We start from the raw sequence: 16616 nt of genomic DNA, 5'->3' as shown, positions 1-16616 counted from the left end.
GAACCATTGGTGTAGGATGATAAAAGCCTTCACCAGTTCAATACTAAAGTAGTTCACCTGAAGAACAAATAGCAACAGTCTAAATAATAATTTCTTTTATTTCTATTGATGAAGACTGATTATAATTATCATTTGTGATGGCCACCTTTAGATAGTACACAGTGACTCAGAGCACTGTCTTCTCAAGTGGTCTGGCTAAATTAATTTTGGTCAGATGTTACACTCTCACAAAATATACTTCTCCTATTTAGGTGAGTGGGTTGGTGATGCATTACTCGAAACTACCCCAGTCAACAGCCTTAATCAAATTCCTTGACTTGTGTCATCAAATATAAAAAGTAAAGTAATTGTATTATTTTATCCGTGTATGGTGGTTGAGAACTCTGGCTATGGATCAATTAACCAAAGAAATGACACAATTGGACAGATTTTTTGCACTTTGTTTTGTCATGGAACATTTTTAGTTTCTTATAATCTTTATTGAATTTAATTTAGCTACAAAAATGTAACTTTTTTTGCTACCAAAAATGCTGTTGCTGAATTATGATGAAACTTCAGCAGCTGTCCTGCTATTGGAGCCACGCATTAAAGTCATTACTGCTTTTATGCTGTAATTATTTTAGTGCTGTATCCAACTATTCTCAAGTTATTTAACACAAAATGAAATCTTCCATCCCATAGGCATCATACTGGCAAGTTAAATCATTAACTATGTATCTGAGACTTTACCAGTCTGCAATGACATTACAAATCACAGAAGTGGTGGTGGTGGTGGTGGTGGTGGTAGTAGTAATAGTAGTAGTAGTAGTAGTAATAGTTTCGATTTGTATTTGTCGTAACACTATCATGGAATGTTAAATAAAGGAAGCAATTATTCAAATTCACAGAAATTGAACTAACTTTAGCAGCAGCATTTTATTTAGAGCTAGAGCTACAACTCCCCATTTAGTATAATTATTTTTATAAATTCCAAAATTACAACTGCATAAAAGCACCATATTGCGTAGTCTCAGGAGACTAATTTACCATGAATTTTAAAATGGAGTAATACCAAACATTTCTGGTTTAAAATCTTCTAAGCTTCGAAGAACAATTGTAGCTTCCTTCATCTCAATATCAGTAGCTCGTTCATCTGGAACCATTACAACCTGCATTCCAGCAGCACGTGCAGCTTTCACTCCATTTGGTGAATCTTCAAAAACGAGGCACTGTAACAACAAAATGAATAGCTGATCCAGAAAATTCTTCAAAATACTCACAAACTGAATCTTAGTAATGACAAGAAAAATGGTTGATCCAACAAATTCAGTCACAAGAAAAACAGAGAATTTATTATTAAGACCACATGTAGGGTGGAGAAATAAAGCTGCTTACAGCTCTCTTTGTGCTCTGTTATCAGACTATTCTTCTCATAATGTCAATAGTTCTGGTGTGACAGTGTCCTCATTTATATACAAGATAGATTTTGCAGCAATTTTCTGTCAAATCAATATTTTCACTCCCCATCTTCATGCAGAATTTGTCTCTCCCTCAATAAATCACTGTCCTGGACCCCGTGCACTTATCTGTATGTCATTATTACATTGCACTTATATCTACAATTGATCATGAACTCGTTAATTCTGTAGTTATCAAATAAGGTAGCACACTGTATGAAATATGGGACTTGCCTTCATGAGAAATAGCATTAAAATCCCTATCTGCCAATAAAGATTTAGGTTTTCCATGGTTTCCCTGAATCACCTAAAGCAAACAACAGGATCTCTCCTTTGGAAAGAACATGGCCAATTTCTCTTAATATCATTGCCTAATTCGAACTTGTGTTCTGTCTCTAGTAAGCTTACTATCACTGAATGTTGCACCCTAATTTCCCTTCCTTGCTTCCTTTACTCTTGTAATTAAACTGATGTCATAAGTAGGAAACAAGAAGGATTTCTAACAATATTAACAGATTATGGGAGGTGTATGCTATCTTCAATTATTTTAGCAGATAACACTTCTTTGAAGTTAAACATCATAAAATGTCTGATGTCAAAGAAAACAACATGTGTATCAATAGCATTAATCCAATATAATAGAGGGAAACATTCCACGTGGGAAAAATATATGTAAAAACAAAGATGATGTGACTTACCGAACGAAAGCGCTGGCAGGTCGAAAAACACACAAACAAACACAAACATACACACAAATGCAAATGTCTGCTTGTGTCTGTATATGTGTGGATGGATGTGTGTGTGTGTGCGCGCGAGTGTATACCCGTCCTTTTTTCCCCCTAAGGTAAGTCATTCCACTCCCAGGATTGGAATGACTCCTTACCCTCTCCTTTAAAACCCACTTCCTTTCGTCTTTCCCTCTCCTTCCATCTTTCCTGACGAAGCAACCGTTTGTTGCGAAAGCTAGAATTTTGTGTGTATGTTTGTGTGTCTATCGACCTGCCAGCGCTTTCGTTCGGTAAATAGCATTAATCCTTTAGACTTCCCTGGGGAACATATGAAAAAACTTACATATCTTTGGAGGACACACTATTTAAGCTATGAATGTGGCTGCATATCAAATATTAATTTATTTTCTGTAGTAGCTCCCAGAGCAGTATTAAATCAAAAGCTTCTTGAAATACAATACAGTGAATCTGGCTGGTCACCTTTACCTAAAGTTGCTACAATAACATGTGTAAGGAATAAAAATTTATTTTCACAAGGCTGGTGTTTTGCATTCATGGGTGAGCCTGTTTTGTTCAAGACTGCTTATTACATTCAATCATAGGGCAGATTTTAGGAATTTGCAACAGAAAAAGTAAGTGGTATATAGGTCATTTCTGGTCACTTTCTTATTAGGTGTGGCATGGGTGGTTTTCACCATCCTTCAATCTTATTCCACAGATGCTATGACAGTGGCACACAAATTTTTCTTCCTAGGTGCTGGGCCATAAGAAGTCCTCACTCACCTTGTTTCACTTATACACTTCTCTTAGTGTGTGACGTGCCCACAATGCCACTAGGTGGCATTCAGTCTTATGGTGGGCAGTGGTCATTATGTTTTGGCTCAGCAGTTTATCTTTGCAATCTTTAACTATTGTACTTGGTTCATATTTTTCTATACTGAGATGACAAAAGTCATGAGATACTGCCTAATATCGTGTCAGACTTCATTTTGTCGACAATACTTTAGAAACTTGATATGGCGTGGACTCGACAAGTTGTTGGAAGTCTCATGCAGAAATTTTGAGCCATACCTGCCTCTATAGCTGTTCAGAATTGTGAAAGTGTTATGGTGCATGATTTTGTGCTTGAAGTGACCTCTCAACTATGTCCCATAAATGTTTGATGGGATTCATGTTGGACAATATGGGTGGACAAACCACTCTCACAAATTGTCCAGAATGTTCTTTACAAATTGAGAACAATTGTGGCCTGGTGACATGGTGCAGTGTCATCCATAAAAATTCAATCATTGTTTAGGAACATGAAATCCATGAATGGCTGCAAATGGTCTCCACTTTGCTAAACATAACCATTTCTAGTTAATGATCAGTTCAGTTTGACCAGAGGACCCAGTCAATTCCATGTAAAGACAGCTCACACCATTATGGAGCCACCACTAGCTTGTACAGTGCCTTGTTGACAACTTGGTTTCATGGGGTCTGTGCCACACTCAAACCCTACCATCTGCTTTTACAAACAGAAATCAGGGCTCATTTGACCAGGTCACAGTTTTCCAGTCATCTAGGGTTAAACTGATATGGACATGAGTGCAGGAGAGGCCCTGCAGGCAATGTTGTGCTGTTAGCGAAGACACTCGGGTGCTATAGCCCATTAACACCAAATTTCACCACACTCTCCTAATGGATACAATTGTCGTAGCTCCACATTTATTTATGTGGTTGTTTCGGCACTGTTGCCTGTCTGTAAGCACTGACAACTGTACTCAAATGCCACTGATCTCTGTTGTTAAGTGAAGGCCGTCAGCCATTGCGCTGTCCATAGTAAAGGTAACGTCTGAAATGTGGTGTTCGCAGTACACTCTTGACACTGTGGATCTCGGAATATTGATGTCAGTAGCGATTTCTGAAATGGAATCGTCCCATATGTCCAGCTCCGACTACCATTCCGCATTCATTCAAAGTCTGTTAATTCACATCGTGCAGCCATAATCAGACTGGAAAGTTTTCACATAAATCATCTGAGTAAAAATGACAGTCCCACCAAAGCACTGCAATTTTGTACCTTGTGTACACAATACAACCGCCACCTGCATATGTACATACTGCTATCCAATGAATTTTGTCACCTCAGTGTAAGGCTTACTTACACAGTCACCACATTTCCTCTACAAATTATTTCCAGTATCAAATATTTCACCCACCATCAGATGTATGACAGACAAGTGTCAATCCAGTCTGATTAACATGTAGGCTTTTTTTCTCAATTTGGACGTCCTTTGTATGAGTATGTTCACTGGAGCAACAATTTCATCAACCAATGACCTCAGCAGGTTGGTCCCATAAGAACTTACCACTTACCACAAAAACAATTTCATCAATATATTCAAAATCCAAACCTAATAATGTAGAGGCTCAAAAAGTATGGTTTGTCACAACAAATCTAGTTTCCAATAACTGATACATATCTGAAGTACCTCATCTAAAGCTTTAGAGTGCAAGCACTTTCTGTACTCCAAGAAATCAAACTGCACTGGTGTCCAAAATTAAAGCAACAAACTGAGATTTTGCAAGGTTGCATTTATTTTGCCACAAACATTATAATAAGGTGACAGTAAAGTAGAAACAGTATAAAGAACACAGAACATAAACAACTGCAAAGTGCATAACAGTAGACAAAAAATTTCTTCGTTTTTTCCCAACATGCACAACTGGTTAATGCGCTCAGTAAGGGGTGTGACCACCTCTGACAACAATACAGGCCTGACAAATGATGGGGCATGCTGTAAATGGTGTCATCAATCTCATATTGAGGCAGCAATACAAAGTTTGGGGATCCCACAGCACCTTGCAACAACCACACATGAGGTCCCAAGATCTTGTCTCCATATCTGACAGCAGTTCAACCTTTCCAGTTTAACCATACAGTTTCACAAAGGAGTGTTCAAGTGGTGAACATAATCACTGCCCACACCATTAGAGATCATCCTCGACATTAGTCTCTTTCCACAACGGCTGGGACCCGAAATCATGTTCCAAGTCCCTTCCAGATGCAAATCTGTTGATAATCACTATACAGACCAAATTGGGACTCGTGTGAAAAGAACATTGGCCGACTGTTTGACAGTCCAGGTGGCACGTGGACGGCTCCACTCTGGACATTCCCTTCTGTGAAGACACATCAGAGGTACATGTACAGCAGGTCTCTGACAATAAAGGCCACTCTGGCGAAGCCTTCTGTACACTGTTTGCCTCACTATAACATGTCCGGTGGATGCTGCGAGGTCAGATGTCAATTGCCGTGAAATACTAAGGCAGTACCTTTGTGCCCTTACAGCCAAATAATAGTCCCCTCTTTTTGATGTTACATGTGGTCGGCCCCGCCCTGGTCTTTGGGATACAGTTTTGATCTCTATAAACTGTTGCCACATCCAAAAAACAACAGAAAGATTCATAGTAAACCATTGAGAAACATCAGTTTGTGACTGACCAGCTTCCATTCTTCCCATGGCCCTCCACTACAGAGATTCTGGTAGGTGTCTTCTCTGTGTCATACTGTGCAGTCTGTGACTGTGCAAACAGCAATTGTGGTTGTGGGACTACCTTGCAAACGCTATCCCATTTGATAGGTGCCCTGATATCATCGTTGGTGTGGCTGTCTGTTGATCTACTGGCAGGACATGACCGTATGTACACCTGTTGACTGTTGGTACAATTCTATCGTGAATGGGACACAGGACAGGGAAATAGTGGTTTGTTGCTTTAATTCTGGACACCAGTGTATTATTGATATTTCATGTAGCATTGTCGTCTCTACTCTAACACTGAAAAGAAACCTCAGTAATCTACCCTCAATTGTCCCATTTGCTTTCATTTTTTATTCACTTAGGTTCTGTACAAAGTGCAAGACACATTCTTTAAATCAACTTCCAAGCATTATGGTACAGTTTAATAACTGTAATTACTTTATCATCCCTACTTACTAATGTACCCCAATCTACATGGTGCCTTATATTTACTATATGCTGTACTCTTGCACTATTTATTAGGATAGTTTCGTTACAAGAATACTGCCATAGGCACACCCATATGTGACAGGAGAGCTGTTAACAGTTCAACAGCTTTAGAAGGGAAGCACTACAAAACTTATAATTTATAACAATAGAACTGTATGTATCAAACAGTCTGACTAAAAAAAGAGCTTCACAACAGAAGGTATATTACTACAGCCTGTGATAGTTATGCAAGCCTTGCAATGGATGAAGACTGTTTGGGAGATACAGAACATTGCTGTTGATTCTACTTAGAGAATACTTGAGTATGCTGTTGGGGTAAAAAGTGTCCACTTCTATCATTCTTTGAAGACACCACATGTTATCATTAATAGCATTTCTTGCTTGATACTGAGTCAGACTATCATCTTCAGTAAAATTATTTTATTTTCTGATTAGCTGAGCCAATGAAATACCACTGATTTTGGAGGAGGACAATTTCCAAATGTCAATCACAATCACTCTTAAGGCTCAACCTCCTCTGAAATTACAAACAAACATGAGAGTTTCTCATGGCTTCATGGTTTAAAATCAAGAGAACACTGTGTGAGTTAGAGAATGCAATTCTTTCTGTGTTTTTAACAGTCACATATTACTGAAAACTGCAACTGCGGTCTAGATCAGATCTCATCTACATGTTTCTTTTTGGAATGTCACCCCCCAGAATCTCAGAAATTTCAGTGTGATTCTACAGTAAAAGTTAAAACATTTAAACCACCTCAATAAGAGATATCCACATAATTTTCGTATCAACTTTTCATTGCCATCTAAGTTTCAGAGTGAGGTTTTATTTCATTGCACAGACATTTTCCATAAATTAACCATACATACAGATTATGGAAATTGATAGAAGACACACATTTAAAAAATAAGAACTCATTTGCCACTCCTAAAAATCAGAAAATTTTGACGATGGGACTATGAAGCCCTATCCTTATTAGCACAGTAGGGGGCAATGCAGGCAAGCAAGATTTTTATCTGTACACAGATAACTGTTTCCCATCAACAAATTTGGTTGTAAAATTAAAAATCTGAAATAGTCAATGACTGATAAATAGTGGCTCTACCATATGGGCACAAAAAGAAGATTCTTTTCTGCCTATGTAGTAGCACTGAAACAACATTTCACATTCATGGAAAATTACAATCATCACAAGATTTACATGACATATTCGTCTACAAATTAATTACCTTTTCTGGCTTTGGTTTCTCAGCAAATCTAGAAGCACATATAAGATATATGTCTGGCGCTGGCTTTCCTTTTTTAACTTCTGTGTCTGAAGTCCCACACACTATGTGATGGAACATGCTCATAACTGCTTTGTGACGAGTTATTTTAAGATTGTAACTATCTTCTCCACTGCTTGTTGCAACAGCAATTGGTATTTTGGATTTATGCAGATGACGTATAAGCCTCTCAGCTCCTGCAATGTAGTTTTTATAATCATACACAACACAACTAATATACATTGTCTTGGGACTTTCTGGCAAATTAAAACTTTGTGCTGGACTGGGACTCAAACCTGTGACCTAGCCAAAGGTCCCAGGTTCGAGTCCACATCCAGTATACAGTTTTAATCTGCCAGGAAGTTTCAAATCAGCACACACTCCCCTGTAGAGTGTAAATTAATTCTGCGGCTAACCCATGTTTCTGCAATTTCTACCTTCCCCCTGGGGTACTGGCAGAAGTAAGGCTGTAAGGGTGGTGGCTCGTGAGTCACACTTGGATAGCTCAGTCCATAGAGGACTTGCCCACAAAAGGCAAAGGTCTTAGGTTCAAGTCCTGGTAAAGCACACAGTTTTAATCTGCCAGGAAGCTTAAAAACAGGGCATACCCTGCTGCAGACTGAAAATTCATTCTGGATATAAAATATGCTGATTTACTTATCACATGTAACATACACAACAGGGATATAGTACTGAGAAAAGTCTTGTATGAAAACAATACTGCACACACAATGTGAAAATGCTTACAAGGAGGCTGTTATTTCCTACTTATGAAATATACTCTTCCTTTTCCAAAGTAACATTTCAACAAGATACCATAAACAGTGGGAACAACTGAAGAAAGGGGGAGGTGTCAAACTTGGATGATTTCAAACAACTTTTACTGAAGATCAGGAGGAGGAGTTGATGAGTCACTGTGTTGCTCTGGACCAGAGATTTTATGGTCTCACTCTTAAATCTCTAAGGTTTCCGCTTTTTAAATGCGCAGAGGAAAACAAAGTACGTCATTGATTTTGTGTTCAATCTCATCTTGCTGACAGGGATTTACCTTTGAATTCATAAAGAGGAATTGGCTGTGTCTATGAGTTCAGTATAAAACTGGCATCACTATGGCCATGGCTTTCGACAGGGTTCAGTTTATCCAATACTTTGACAAGTCAGGGACAGCCTTGAAAAAATTTGTTTGTCCCCAATCAAATACATAATGTGGATGAAGTCTGTGTCCAGAAGGTCCCAAACAAACTTCCTTTATACATTGCACCCAAAGGGAAAAAGGGAAGTGGCCAAAATCATTGCAGCTGAGAAGTGGCAAATTGTCAATGCTGCACATGTCACGGATGCACTTTGGCACTACATTCCACCCTACTTTATTTATGCAAGAAAAGAGAGAACTGCCAATTGCTTCAGGGTGGTCCACTAGAGTGTGTCATGGTGGACAGAGATAAGGCATGCCTGCAAACTCCAATGTTCATCAACTGATTGGAACATCTAATGAAGCACACCAATCAAAGTATTGAAAATCCAGTCTGACTGATTCTTGACAAACATGTTCCCCATGAAAGCGTGGAGTCCATTACTTTAGCAAAATCGAAGCACATCCAACTGTTCACGTTGCCACTGCACAGCAACCATAAAACAACCACCAGATCACTGTTTTTTTTCGGTCCTGTTGATTCATGGGATGTTACTGATCGGGGTCAAACTTTTCATGTTTACAATGTTCCTGCAACTTTCAAAATTGCAACTGGTGTTCAATGTTTTATATCGACGATATTATGAATGAAAAGTTGCTACTAACCATGTAGAGGAGATACTGCGTCACAGAGGGGGAGAAGAAGAGGGAGGGGGAGAGGGAGGGGAAAAGAAGAGGGAGGGGAGGGAGAGAGATGGAGGGGAGAAGGGGAGGGAGAGAGATGGAGGGGAGGAGGGAGATGGAGGGGAGAAGGGGAGGGAGAGAGATGGAGGGGAGGAGGGAGATGGAGGGGAGAAGGGAAGGGAGAGAGATGGAAGGGGAGAAGGGGAGGGACAGAGAGGGAGGGGAGGGGGAGAGAGGGAGGGGAGAAGGACAAGGGGAGGTGGAGAGGGCAAGGGGAGGGGGAGAAGGGGAGGTGGAGAGGGCAAGGGGAGGGGGAGAAGGGGAGGTGGAGAGGGCAAGGGGAGGGGGAGAAGGGGAGGTGGAGAGGGCAAGGGGAGGGGGAGATGGGGAGGGGGAGATGGGGAGGGGGAGATGGGGAGGGGGAGATGGGGAGGGGGAGATGGGGAGGGGGAGATGGGGAGGGGGAGATGGGGAGGGGGAGATGGGGAGGGGGAGATGGGGAGGGGGAGATGGGGAGGGTGTGAGGAGATGGGGAGGGTGTGAGGAGATGGGGAGGGTGTGAGGAGATGGGGAGGGTGTGAGGAGATGGGGAGGGTGTGAGGAGATGGGGAGGGTGTGAGGAGACGGGGAGGGTGTGAGGAGACGGGGAGGGTGTGAGGAGATGGGGAGGGTGTGAGGAGATGGGGAGGGTGTGAGGAGATGGGGAGGGTGTGAGGAGATGGGGAGGGTGTGAGGAGATGGGGAGGGTGTGAGGAGATGGGGAGGGTGTGAGGAGGTGGAGAGGGTGTGAGAAGGTGGAGAGGGGGTGAGGAGGTGGAGAGGGGGTGAGGGGGTGAGGAGGTGGAGAGGGGGTGAGGGGGTGAGGAGGTGGAGAGGGGGTGAGGGGGTGAGGAGGTGGAGAGGGGGCGAGGAGGAGAGGGGAGACAGGAGTGGGGGGGAAGTCTATATCTGGTAAATTGAAATCTCCAACTAAGACTATAACATACTGAGAAAATTTATGTGAAATGTATTCCAAATTTTCTCTCAGTTGTTCTGCCACTAATGCTGCTGAATCGGGAGGTCGGTAAAAGGAGCCAATTATTAACCTAGCTCGGTTGTTGAGTGTAACCTCCACCCATAATAATTCACAGGAACTATCCACTTCTACTTCACTACAGGATAAACTACTACTAACAGCGACGAACACTCCACCACCGGTTGCATGCAATCTATCCTTTCTAAACACCGTCTGTACCTTTGTAAAAATTTCGGCAGAATTTATCTCTGGCTTAAGCCAGCTTTCTGTACCTATAACGATTTCAGCTTTGGTGCTTTCTATCAACGCTTGAAGTTCTGGTACTTTACCAACGCAGCTTCGGCAGTTGACAATTACAATACTGATTGCTGCTTGGTCCCCGCATGTCCTGACTTTGCCCCGCGCCCGTTGAGGCTGTTGCCCTTTCTGTACTTGCCCAAGGCCATCTAACCTAAAAAACCACCCAGCCCACGCCACACAACCCCTGCTACCCGTGTAGCCGCTTGTTGCGTGTAGTGGACTCCTGACCTATCCAGCGGCACCCGAAACCCCACCACCCTATGGCACAAGTCGAGGAATCTGCAGCCCACACGGCCGCAGAACCGTCTCAGCCTCTGATTCAGACCCTCCACTTGGCTCTGTACCAAAGGTTCGCAGTCAGTCCTGTCGACGATGCTGCAGATGGTGAGCTCTGCTTTCATCCCGCTAGCGAGACTGGCAGTCTTCACCAAATCAGATAGCCGCCGGAAGCCAGAGAGGATTTCCTCTGATCCATAGCGACACACATCATTGGTGCCGACATGAGCGACCACCTGCAGATGGGTGCACCCTGTACCCTTCATGGCATCCGGAAGGACCCTTTCCACATCTGGAATGACTCCCCCCGGTACATTAGTTGCCCATTCATACAGCCAAGGGAAGAGTTCTGGGCTTGTGCACCAATTGTCACAAAATAATATACACCCCTTCTGCAAATATGGCTCAATTAGAGTTGCGATGGCATCTCCTGATGCGGAAATGACAAATAATGTGTCTATAGCCAAGAAAGGAGGCAATACAAATTGTGCATGTCACAACAAATGAGTGCCTGCTCACACCGTACTGTTAACTGAATGCCAAAAATCCATTGTATGTACCACAATGCTAAGTGAATGCCCACAATATGTAATGGCAAGATATTGCACTACAAATTTCTAGGAAGCACACTAAATAGCACCAAGGAATTACTTCAACAACAGTTTAGCTTAGCAAAACATTTAACATGCAGAGTAAATGTCTCTTTCCTAGCAAGCTTCTACAGCAGTCCACCACTGCAGGGCCCAATTACAGTGGACTTCTACAGAAGTCAACTGTAGTTAAATGGACAATTGTTGTTATATCTCATTCACTGACTGATTGTTCTGTCTCTTGTTTGACAATATCCCATACAGTTTTAATCTTACTACAAGCATTATTAATTTCTGTCGGAACATGCACACTTCTCACTTTTTAATGACTTTCCTTGCAACAGTATTTTTTATACTATGTAAGTAATGTCAGACTTTTCTGATGCTATATAAATTTCCCTCTCCATCTTACATGAGAGTTTAATTCCTTAGCTAGCCCTGGCTTACTGCTTTTTTTAATGAATTTTCTGGATGACTTTTAAGGAAAGCCACTTTATTAACACAAATTTACCAGAGAATAAATTGAATTTGGCAGTAGAATTATCAGACATTCCATTAACAAATGGGTACACACAAATTGTTTCAACCTGAGCACTGTCTATAAAAATTTTACCAATCAGGGTCCAACTATCTTGCCACATGAGACGGACAATTAACCACTGAAATTAGACTGCAACAATCAAATAATCATTGTTTCATTTTTCCTGCCCATGCCTTTTAAAAAATTTACATCAAAATCTCCACGAACTACTGTTTCTTCTTGTCTGACAGGTAGATCAATGCATCTAGATCTCTCAAAAATAGATTAAAGTTTCCCAGAGACAATCTTAACCTGTTACAATTACAACAGAAGTATTTTGCAGTAACAACCCACATGCACATACTTCTAGTTTCTGTTCTATACAGAAACTGCTTGTATAAATATTTTTGACTTTCTGTCCATCTTTTACATACATTGCAACTCCTCCTTTTCCACATTCACCGTAAATGAAGATGACGCTAGACTATTATCACTTATGTTTAACTTTTCTATCGTTGTGGTTATACGGTGTTCACAGAGGCACAGAAAGTTTATCATTTCAGATTTTTTTCACATCTTCTATAAATATAAGAACATCAACTAGCTTCCTTTTTATCCCCTAATGTTCTGATGAAACAAACTAATTTTACTTTTCTGGAAATTGTTACATTAATTATGGTCCTGTTCTATTCCAATATCTTTCCAGACTGCCTGTCTATGACCAGACTCTAATCTTAAAAAAAAAAAAAGTGTCCCTGAATTCAGTAACCACAGGGTCCCAGCTTTGTGTGGCCGTGGCCCCCTTACACTTTCTGCAATATCCTCAAATTAATCTGTCCTCTCCTCTCCTCCTATTCAGGTGCAGGCCATGATTTGAGAATCCCATCTCCCAACTGCATGAACAGGTGCAGCAAAGATGTGAGACTTTGTTTCAGTCGAAAGCAATCCACTGAAAAATCTCCACAAAGCCCAGAAAAGTGTCTGATGTTGTTGCTTGTAGTTCATCCACATAACTTGTAATACAACACTCTTAAGTTGTTGGTGAGTATATTTCCTGCTCCTTCTACAATAAGTAGCTGATCCTTGTCATCAAAATGTCTGCACCAAGCCCCTTAATTGTCTGACACCTATCTAAACTTGACATTATATTCCACAGTGCCTGTGACGTGGTAAACTACAGCTAGCATTTTACGTTCCATTCGGCCTACACTTCTACCATGACTGCTACCTAACAGCAGATGTTTTCTTTCTAATTGACTTTTCTACTGACCTGGCCTTGCTATGAGACTGCTGCATCCTACTTTGATCACAAACTGGTAGAGGCTCTTCTCCTATTTCAAGTAACATGTCAAACTGATTGCAAACTGGAGTTTGAAATGAGATTTCTGTCGTTTTCTCCCTTTGCTTATTACTAGTCACTTTCTACCACCTCCCATTTTCTCTTTCCCTCTTTAACCTACATAGCTCAAAATACGCCATTTCTTATTGTGCCTGAAGGGCACAACTCTATGAAAGTGAACACACTTCGTATGCTGCAATCACAGTATAGACACTTTTATTGTTCCAAGATGACTGCTTTTCACGGTCTTAAGCTGCCATCACCTGATCTTATGGAACTTGTTATAAAATTGCAATGATACCATACATGAAGTCAAAGCATAAAAGGCATTTCCCACATACACATCTCCATAAAAATTCAGTTGATAAAATGCACAGAGTTGATAAAATCATGCAAGGATGATATGAGAATTTTATCATCTGTTTGCCTTTCATGAACTGTGTCCATTTTATCAATTAGATTTATATATATAGATAAACAAAGATGATGTGACTTACCAAATGAAAGCGCTGGCACGTTGATAGACACACAAACAAACACAAACATACACACAAAATTCAAGCTTTCGCAACCCACGGTTGCTTCGTCAGGAAAGAGGGAAGGAGAGGGAAAGACGAAAGGATGTGGGTTTCAAGGGAGAGGGTAAGGAGTCGTTCCAGTCCCGGGAGTGGAAAGACTTACCTTAGGGGGAAAAAAGGACGGGTATACACTCGCACACACACACATATCCATCCACACATATACAGACACAAGCAGACATATTCAAAGGCAAAGAGTTTGGGCAGAGATGTCAGTCGAGGCGGAAGTGCAGAGGCAAAGATGTTGTTGAATGACAGGTGAGGTATGAGTGGCGGCAACTTGAAATTAGCGGAGATTGAGGCCTGGTGGATAACGGGAAGAGAGGATATATTGAAGAGCAAGTTCCCATCTCCGGAGTTCGGATAGGTTGGTGTTAGTGGGAAGCATCCAGATAACCCGGACGGTGTAACACTGTGCCAAGATGTGCTGGCCATGCACCAAGGCATGTTTAGCCACATGGTGATCCTCATTACCAACAAACACTGTCTGCCTGTGTCCATTCATGCAAATGGACAGTTTGTTGCTGGTCATTCCCACATAGAATGCTTCACATTGTAGGCAGGTCAGTTGGTAAATCACGTGGGTGCTTTCACACGTGGCTCTGCCTTTGATCGTGTACACCTTCCGGGTTACAGGACTGGAGTAGGTGGTGGTGGGAGGGTGCATGGGACAGGTTTTACACCGGGGGCGGTTACAAGGGTAGGAGCCAGAGGGTAGGGAAGGTGGTTTGGGGATTTCATAGGGATGAACTAAGAGGTTACGAAGGTTAGGTGGACGGCGGAAAGACGCTCTTGGTGGAGTGGGGAGGATTTCATGAAGGATGGATCTCATTTCAGGGCAGGATTTGAGGAAGTCGTATCCCTGCTGGAGAGCCACATTCAGAGTCTGATCCAGTCCCGGAAAGTATCCTGTCACAAGTGGGGGACTTTTGTGGTTCTTCTGTGGGAGGTTCTGGGTTTGAGAGGATGAGAAAGTGGCTCTGGTTATTTGCATCTGTACCAGGTCGGGAGGGTAGTTGCGGGATGCGAAAGCTGTTGTCAGGTTGCTGGTGTAATGGTTCAGGGATTCCGGACTGGAGCAGATTCGTTTGTCACGAAGACCTAGGCTGTAGGGAAGGGACCGTTTGATGTGGAATGGGTGGCAGCTGTCGTAATGGAGGTACTGTTGCTTGTTGGTGGGTTTGATGTGGACGGACGCGTGAAGCTGGTCATTGGACAGGTGGAGGTCAATGTCAAAGAAAGTGGCATGGGATTTGGAGTAGGACCAGGTGAATCTGATGGAACCAAAGCTTGGTACAGATTTATTGATGACATCTTCATGATCTGGACTCACAGTGAAGAAGGACTCCAGAATTTCCTCTCCAACCTCAACTCCTTTGGTTCCATCAGATTCACCTGGTCCTACTCCAAATTCCATGCCACTTTCCTTGACGAAAGCTTGAATTTTGTGTGTATGTATGTGTCTGTTTGTGTTTCTATCGACCTGCCAGCGCTTTCATATGGTAAGTCACATCATCTTTGTTTTTAAATATATTTTTCCTACGTGGAATGTTTCCCTCTATTATAACCATATCATTAATTTGAACCCAACAATTACGTTTGTTATTGTCGCTGTTGCATTTCGAAAACTTTCCTGTCGTCTTATTTTCTCTTTCTGTTTTTACCAGTAGTCTCACGTTGTATTCACCTTCCCCTTTTTACCGTAATACAATTTTATCCCGTCTATATATACTCAATAATACGTAACCCGCTTCCAAACCATACCCAAAAAAATTTTTATTTTCCGCTTTCAACACTACCACTGCTATAAAATCCACCGTTTCTAGTTCAATAACAGCTGCTTTCACGTATTAAACAACCATTTCGGCTAGTTCTAATAACTTTCACTTTATTTCCACTTCCGTTTTTCGCACATCACTGATCATTTTTAGCCGCTCCCCACAGGTTTTAACGTCATTATTTCTTCGTCAGACAATTGTTAGCCCCATTTTCGTAATCTTTCACCACAACACCACTCCTTTTAATACATTTACACGTTTTTTCGAAATTTTCCCGAATTTCTCCGTCCTTTAACGTGTTTCAGCGGCAACACAACCACCTAACCTTCATGCACATCACTGTCTACCAACCCAAGTTCACCACAGGATCAACTTAACCAACACTTTTTCGCATTTTTTCATACCAGATCTCCAGTTACTTTCTAGTTCACCCATATCTCTCCCCATATATTTTTATCTTTAATTTTCATTTCAACCTCATGTTACACTTTCCACCTTCTAATACCATGTCACCCTCACAACACCCCCACAACGACCCCATTAAGTTTTATTTACATTCCCTCCGCAAACATGCCTTCATCCTAGACAGATTACGCTCGCATATTTTATTTTCTCAGGCTTGTCTGACATTTGGCATAACCCCCAAAGGCCTCACACTTAAAGTTCCCATCTCTGGCTGCAACCCTTCTTTCCAACAGTCCCTATACCAGTTCCAAACTGAACAATCCATTGCCCTCACCCACCTAATCCTTCACCTACACATCAACTCAGCCAATGAACACACCCGTCAACTCCTACCCTTAATAAAAGTCCTCAATCTTTCCTCTCCCACATCCACACCAGCTATTCAGAGCATCCTCCTACAGGCCAACCGCAAATTAGAACAGCATGCCACCCTTCACCTCAAAAAACTATCCAATCTCCTGGTGCCCACCTCCGGAAAGGCAACTCACTCACCCTTCAC

General features: G+C 41.7%; 1 protein-coding gene across 3 annotated transcripts in view; it reads right to left on the bottom strand.

Annotated features, from left to right (window-relative positions):
* Nucleotides 1-890: 890 nt before the first annotated feature.
* Nucleotides 891-16616, bottom strand: part of LOC126457577 (probable pseudouridine-5'-phosphatase) — a 49386-nt gene continuing 33660 nt past the window's right edge. For all 3 annotated transcript variants that reach the window (XM_050094003.1, XM_050094002.1, XM_050094004.1), the window contains 2 exons: nt 7405-7637; nt 891-1208 (listed from right to left, as the gene is read on the bottom strand). In XM_050094003.1, coding sequence (XP_049949960.1) covers nt 1035-1208; nt 7405-7637 — 407 coding nt within the window. In that variant the 3' untranslated portion in view covers nt 891-1034. The remainder of the gene's footprint in view (nt 1209-7404; nt 7638-16616) is intronic.

This window comes from Schistocerca serialis, chromosome 2 (genome assembly GCF_023864345.2).
Source record: "Schistocerca serialis cubense isolate TAMUIC-IGC-003099 chromosome 2, iqSchSeri2.2, whole genome shotgun sequence".
NCBI lineage: Eukaryota > Metazoa > Arthropoda > Insecta > Orthoptera > Acrididae > Schistocerca > Schistocerca serialis.
Note: the sequence above shows the minus strand (reverse complement) of the source record. Positions and strands in the feature narration are given on the sequence as shown.